The following is a 7,500-nucleotide window of genomic DNA, read 5'->3' on the forward strand; positions in this document are numbered from 1 at the left end:
TCGTCATGACTTTTTTTTTCTTCTTTTATTATGTTTTTTAACATCAAAGATTTGAAGTCTTATAATACAATTTGTTTAAAACGTATTTCATCCTATCGTCATGATTTTTAAAATTATTATTATCAGTATTTTTGATAATTTTGAAGTCTTATAATACCATTCGTTCAAAAAACATTCCATCTTCTCGTCATGAGTGACGATTTCCATTTGTCTTTTCTCTCTCCTTTCCCCTCGGCCAGTGCGCCCGGACGAGGACTGGGGGCACGGAGTACGTGGAGAAGGAGTGCGGCCCCGGCACCTTCTTCCATCCCAAGCTCAAAGTGTGCGATTTCGAGGGCAACGTCGCCCTGGTGAAACCCGAGTGCAAGCGTATGTTGTTCATCTCTATTTTCCTTCCGTTTTTTATCTTTATTTGTTTAGGTTTTCTACTCTTTTTTTCGGAATTCGTTTTGAGTTGGGTTTTGTGTGTGTGTTCCTTCTCTCTTTTGTTTTTCTTCTTCTTCTTTCAGAATTTGTTTTAAGCTATATTTTGTGCGCCTTTCTCCTTCGTCTTCTATTTATCCCCTGCTAATTTTCTCTCCCTTTTTAGATTATTTTTTTACCTGTAATGAATTATTATGGAGCCTGTAGCAGGTCCTTCAAAGTACGTGGGTAGGAGAGCATAGTGTCGTCAATGCCCATCCGAAAAAAATAGAACAGTTTATATCAAATGTATTAATAAAAAAATATATGTTAAATGTATGGCAGGTGTGTATACGAATGAAAAATAACGGTCTACGCCGGATCGAGACGGTTTTAGCGAACAATGAACGTTTTGCCTGATAGAGAGTGCACTTCACCCTTCTAGCGCATCCCTGGCTGTTCACTGATTAACTAACCCGTCCCCCCCCCCCCACAGCCACCCCCCCGAAGGTCGTGGAGCCCTCCAGCACCACGCAGGAGCCGACGAAGCCCGAGCCTTGCACCGGCGACTTCTGGACGGACTGGTTCAACGTGTCTCACCCCGACACAGACAACGGGGACATGGAGACGTTCGAGAAGATCCGCGAGGAGGGCTTCGACCTCTGCGAGGACATGTACATCATGGACATCGAGTGCCAGTACAACAAGGTGACCGAGGTGTCCGGCGGGAGTTCGAAGGGCGGCTACAAGGGCGGGAGGAAGGGCGGAAGGAAGGGCGGACGGCGAGGCCCTCCGGAGCGCATCCTGACCCCCAGCGACTTCACCAACAGCAGGGACGTGAGGGTGACCTGCTCCCGCGAGTTCGGCCTCACCTGCTTCAACACGCACCAGCGCTTCAGGTCCAAGTGCGAGGACTACGCCATCAGGGTCCTGTGCTCGTGCGGTGAGCGTCCGGAAACTCGTTCATTGCTTGGGGTCACTGTCTTTTTTTTTTTTTTTTTTTTTGACCGCGACACGAATTCAGAGGCTAAGAACACGAGACGAGAACGACAGTCCTTGAAGTAAATCCTGATGTTTTTGATAGGTTTCAAAAATCTTTTTTTATGTGTATTTGCCGTTCAGTATTTTTAAACCCTTTTTTCGTTGGCATTCATTTTAATCCTTTCATTTATTTTCTATCATAATTTTTACATTAGATATTTCTTCTTTTTCTCTTTACCTTATTCTAAACCTCGTGTAATTAAAATCCTTCATTTTGTTTCTCCTTTTTTCCTCCGCTGTCGTGTCTCCTCGACGCCCCCGCAGAGGCCACACGACCGACGCCGCCGGCCAAGGAGGTCACCACGGCCTACACCGACGTCCGAGAATCCACAGTCATCACCACACCGCCGACGGCTGTCTACCGTGAGTGTTTTATCTTTCTTTATTCCTTTTTTTTTGGGGGGGGGGCGTTTTATGGTTTTCGTTCTTTTTCTTCTTATTTTGGCATTTTCTTATTTTCGTTGCTTTGTTTTGATGACCTTTTTACATCCTCTTTTGGTATTTTCTTATTTTCTTTCTTTGTTTCGATTTTCTTTTACTTCTTTTGGCATTTTCTTATTTTCGTCCCTTTGTTTTGATTTTCTTCTTCTTTTGATATTTTCTTATTTTCGTTCCTTTGTTTTACGTTTTTTTACTTCCCACTTGCAAATTATGTGCTAAGACTCAGCGTTGTTGTTGTTTGGTTTATTAATTGTTAGTTTATCCTTTGAATTCTCATCAACTGAATTTGATAATGAAGGAAACTCCACTCAAAGCCACTATATATTCATTGCCCTGCATTACGACCCCCCTCAAAAAAATAATAAAATTAAATAATAAATAAAGCATTGACCTTGATTAACGTGCAAGAAGTGGGAGAGAAAAAAGGGAAAATGTTACCGACGTGTCTCTTGCAGACTGTCCTCCCGGTACACGCTACGAGCCCAACGCTATCCGGTGCGACCGGGTGTGTCTCTACTACCAATACGTGTTGAAGCAGACCGGGGAGTGCCAGGTGAGCTAGACTGCGCTGTTTTGTTTGGGGTTCGTGGGTGAAGCGCCAGGCATGGGTCGTTGTCTGAGGGGGACTTGAGTGTTGCAGTTTGGACGGAGCTGCAACTGACATGGTGCTGAAGTTATGCATAGATTGATAGACAGATACATGTATGCGTGCATTCATACATGTATATATACATAAAGACATGCATATATACATACATGAATGGAAATAAAACATTCTACCGTGTTCATGGGTAATCCAGAATGCAAGAATTAGATTTATTAAGATATGTGAGATAACAGTTTCGGAATCCTCCTGGAATCCATCAGGCCCGAAGAGGGATTCCAGGAGGATTCCGAAACTGTTGTCTCAAATATTTCGGTAAATCTAGTTGGTGCATTGTGAGTTTTTCTACCATATACATACATATAAACACACGCACACACACACACACACACACACACACACACATGTACACACACACAACCCCCAACCCCCCTTTCTTTCCTCCCACTCCCACCTTTCTTCAATGTCCATCCTGACACCCCCTTTTCCACCAGAGAGAGGGAGACTTCGCCCCGGCCTGCGTCAACATCACCTCCCCCGTGGCATGTCCCGGAAACCAGTACCTGAGAGACAAGACGACGTGTGTGGACATCGAGGACTGCAACTGCCGACTGCCCAATGGCATGGCGGCGCCGGTCAGTGCTCGCTGGCTTACGCGGTCTAATGCTGGTGTTGTTTTTGTTGATGATGGTGCTGATCGTTTGCTGGTGTTGGGATTATGGTGATGGGGATGATGCTCAGAGTATTGATGATAGTGATAATAATAATAACAACAATAACGAAATAAGAAGGATTATTATCATTTTTATCATTGTGTGTAGATATGATAATGATAATAATAACAACAATAATGAAATAAGAAGAATCTTATCATTATTGTTAATATTATTTTTTGTTACGATTATTATTGTGATTATCATTAGTTATATTAGTAATTGTAGTAGTAGTAGTAGTATTGTTTTAATACTTGTACTGTTAATATTACTGATAACCATTATTATTATGAACATTATCATCATCAACTACTACCACTGTCACTATCAATATAACCATGACTCATACAACAACACCCACAACTGCAACTATACATTTTATGAATATCAACCTTACCGACCATCATAGAGCTAAAAACAACTTTTGCCTGTGATTTTCCAGCCTGGTCGAGCTTTCAGAGTGGACGACTGTGAAGTGTGTCAGTGTAGTAACAATTACCTCATGTGCGATTCATCACCCTGCCTCCTCACTGCTCTCCCTTCGATCAAGATTACTGATGAGGTGATTATATACAGTTTTTTTATTGTTTATTTATGTGTGTATGTGTATTTGTAATTGCATACTTTTATATTGTTTTTGTATGCGTGTATGTGTATATGTATTTTTTTCTATTTTTTTTCTATGTTTATCTATATGTGTATCTTTATATAGTAAATTTGTCGTTTAAGATGGGTGTTAGTTGGTTATATATATATATATATATATATATATATATATATATATATATATATCTTTTTCTAACTAGATGTGGTCATTATTTGCCTTTCTTGAGTAATTTGTAAAGTTAAATAAGATTGGATAATAGTTATGTCAAGTGAAACAGAAATTACCGCCTTTAAATGTTTTTCATGCCGCTTTCTATAAGAAAAAATAAATAAATAAAAAGAAGGTATTTATATAAATTCATCTAATCTTGTTTTCTACTCATTTGCATTCCTGAAATATTTGTATAAATTTATCTAATATTATTTTCAATTTATTTTCATTTCTCATGTGTCTGTATACATTTATCTAATTTTATTTTCAATTCATTTTAATTGCTTTTGTGTCTGTTTAAATTTATCTCATTTTATTTTCAATTTATCTCCATTTCTCACGTGTCTGTATAAAATCATCTAATTTGATTATTCTATTCATTTTTATTCTATATTCCCCCTCTTCAGCCAAGCTTCCAGTGCAACGGCTGGAGTTCGTGGCTCAGCGGCTCCGACGCCAGCGACGGGAGCGACGTCGAGCTCCTGTCCGACCTGCGCGCCACCTACCCCAAGCTGTGCTACTTCGCGCAGAAGATCGAGTGTCGAGTCAAAGGAAGTGAGTAGTTGGTGGGGCGTCTCTAGTTTAGCGTAGTTTATGCGGTAGGTTTAGTTGTGTATTTTTGTTTATATTGAGTTTGATTGAGACGTTAATGATATTGAGATGAATGAGAAGTTGTGGAATGGTGCGTCAGAGTGTAGTTTATGCCTGGCATGTGGCATGAGAACATTTTTAGTTAAATAGGAATATGATCAAGCGATGTAGTGTAGTTTATGGTAAATTTATTAGAGGCTGGTTTTGGTGTGGTAGATGGTGTATTTGTCTTTCTGTAATGTTTGTTTATGTTGTTTATGTCTGATAGGTGGTATGTGGTGTCTGGAATATGATTTTGGATTAAATAAAAAAAAATATATTTCTGATATCCTTAAAGAATGAATGAAACACAGGTAATAGTTTATTTCTTTTAGAAGTAGACCTTCTGGTTCTTGTCACGGAGTAATTGGAGTTTTCCGTCATTTTCTCAGTAGTTTGAATTTTTCGTGATTTTGAATTTTATCTTCATTGAATCATTTGTTTTTTCCATCCTATTCTCACACAAGTATTTTTTTCCTTTTTTTGTCATTGAATAATTTAAACTCTCTGCCATTCCCCCGCCATGTAATTCTAATTGATTCATTCATTTATTTATTTATTTTTGCTTTTAGCTTTAATCATTTTTTCAAATTTATATATTTTTTTTGCCACTGATTCATTTGACTTGTACATTATTTTCCCACACATGTAATGCTAATTAGTTTATTTATGTATTTATCTAATTTGTTTTTAGCTTTGCTCTTTTTTCAGATTTAGTTTTTCCCATTCTGAATAATTTGACCTTTTTTTCCTTCCCTTCTGAATAATTTGACCTTTTTCTCCTTCCCTTCTGAATAATTTGACCTTTTTCTCCTTCCCTTCTGAATAATTTGACCTTTTTCTCCTTCCCTTCTGAATAATTTGACCTTTTTCTCCTTCACTTCTGAATAATTTGACCTTTTTCTCCTTCCCTTCTGAATAATTTGACCTTTTTCTCCTTCCCTTCTGAATAATTTGACCTTTCTCTCCTTCCCTAGCTAAGGAATCGGCTCTAACAGCTGGTCAGAATATAGACTGCAATCCCTTCAAAGGACTGGTTTGCAATAAGGATCAGAATCCTGGAGGCTGTCTGGTAAGAATGCTTTGGGATTCGATACTATGTTTTTTGTGTCCTTTTCTTTCTTTATTTTTATATTCTTTGTGAGAGAACCTTTCAGAAGAATTATGTGGGTGGCATTTGATTTGATATTTTTTCTTTCTTTCCTTTTCTCTTTTTTATTCTTCTCTCTCTTTCGATCCTTTCGGGAGGCAGGGGTAGATAAAGGAATAAGTTTGAGATTATTTATTTTTCTCTTCTTCTTTTGTTGAATTGAATGAATGTGTTAATACATTTGTTAACATTCCTTTTTTTCAAGAAATAAATATAAAAAATACGTGAATATAACTTTTTACTCAATTTATTTTCTTTTTGAATCAGATTTGCCTGAACATATGTTTTTTTATTTTTTCATTCCTTTCTTTTTTTAATCAACCTCTTTATTTATGTTCACCCTTCGCCAGGATTACGAAGTGCGGTTCTGGTGCGACTGTTCAGAGTTCACCGATATCCACGCCGGGGAACTCACTGAAGCGACGACAGGTAGGTGCCAAGTGGTGTTCATTTTCCCTTGTTTTTCTTTTTTCCACAAACGGATAATATGAATTTAGAAATGGGATGCATGTAGATATGTGTATGTGTGTATGTATATATATGTGTGAGTGTGTGTGTGTGTGTGTGTGTGTATGTATATATATGCGTATGTGTGTGTGTGTGTGTGTCTGTGTCTGTGTGTGTGTCTGTGTGAATATATATATATATATATATATATATATATATATATATATATATATATATATATGTATGTGTCTGTGTGTGTGTGTGTGTGTGTGTGTGTGTGTGTGTGTGTGTGTGTGTGTGTGTGTGTGTATATTATATTTATTACATATATATATATATATATATATATATATATATATATATATATATATATATATATATATATATATAGATACGTACATGTGTGTATGTAAGATGGAATAATGCACTACCGCATTGATATGATATATTACCTCTCCGATAGGGATTCGAACCCTCACCGCCGGTGCAGGCAATCTGCAAGACGATCACTAACCATTGACACACGACCCACTAAACTTCACTATCCTTACTCATGTATGAGTAGACAGGTAATGTCTATGGAAGCTACGTACCTCCAAGTTCCATATTCCTTTTAGTGGGTCGTGTATCAGTGGTTCGCGTGACTGTCTTGCAGATTACCTGCAACGGTGGTGAGGGTTCGAATTCTTATCGGAGAGGTAATATATTCATGTGTGTGTATGTCCACACACACACACACACACACACACACACACACACACACACACACACACACACACACACACACACACACACACACACACACACACACACACACACACACACACACACACACACACACACACACACACACATGTATATATATACACATATATTATATATATATATATATATATATATATATATATATATATATATATATTTCATATAGTTAGATTTCTGGTCTTGTTTTTTAATTGACCTTTTCTACTCCAGTTCCCACCACGACGTACACAAGCTCTCACTTCACCAACGTCACCACCACGATGATCCCCTACATGGACCGTAAGTAGAAAGCCACCGTCGTTGAGATAAAATGCAGCATGAAATCTCCACATGAAACAAACATGACCTCTTCATCGCCTCATGGCGCATAAAACCCAGTGGAATTCGTTGATGAGTTGGTTTCATTTTGTGATTTTTGCTTTGTTCTTTTTCTTGAATTAGAATGTGTTGACGACAAGGAATACGTGAAGTGTGCCCTGCCGTGCGACAG

At 38.1% G+C, this 7,500-nt stretch overlaps 1 protein-coding gene across 7 annotated transcripts in view; it reads left to right on the forward strand.

Annotated features, from left to right (window-relative positions):
- Hml (hemolectin) overlaps window positions 1-7,500 on the forward strand; it is a 121,725-nt gene that overhangs the window by 87,974 nt on the left and 26,251 nt on the right. For all 7 annotated transcript variants that reach the window (XM_070132350.1, XM_070132351.1, XM_070132352.1 and 4 more), the window contains 11 exons: window positions 240-369; window positions 899-1,345; window positions 1,708-1,806; window positions 2,340-2,437; window positions 2,983-3,123; window positions 3,644-3,763; window positions 4,426-4,573; window positions 5,626-5,720; window positions 6,149-6,227; window positions 7,221-7,289; window positions 7,452-7,500. The exon at window positions 7,452-7,500 is cut by the window's right edge and continues 49 nt beyond it. In XM_070132350.1, the coding sequence (XP_069988451.1) occupies window positions 240-369; window positions 899-1,345; window positions 1,708-1,806; window positions 2,340-2,437; window positions 2,983-3,123; window positions 3,644-3,763; window positions 4,426-4,573; window positions 5,626-5,720; window positions 6,149-6,227; window positions 7,221-7,289; window positions 7,452-7,500 (1,475 nt within the window). The remainder of the gene's footprint in view (window positions 1-239; window positions 370-898; window positions 1,346-1,707; window positions 1,807-2,339; window positions 2,438-2,982; window positions 3,124-3,643; window positions 3,764-4,425; window positions 4,574-5,625; window positions 5,721-6,148; window positions 6,228-7,220; window positions 7,290-7,451) is intronic.

The sequence above is a fragment of the Penaeus vannamei genome, chromosome 17, assembly GCF_042767895.1.
Source record: "Penaeus vannamei isolate JL-2024 chromosome 17, ASM4276789v1, whole genome shotgun sequence".
NCBI lineage: Eukaryota > Metazoa > Arthropoda > Malacostraca > Decapoda > Penaeidae > Penaeus > Penaeus vannamei.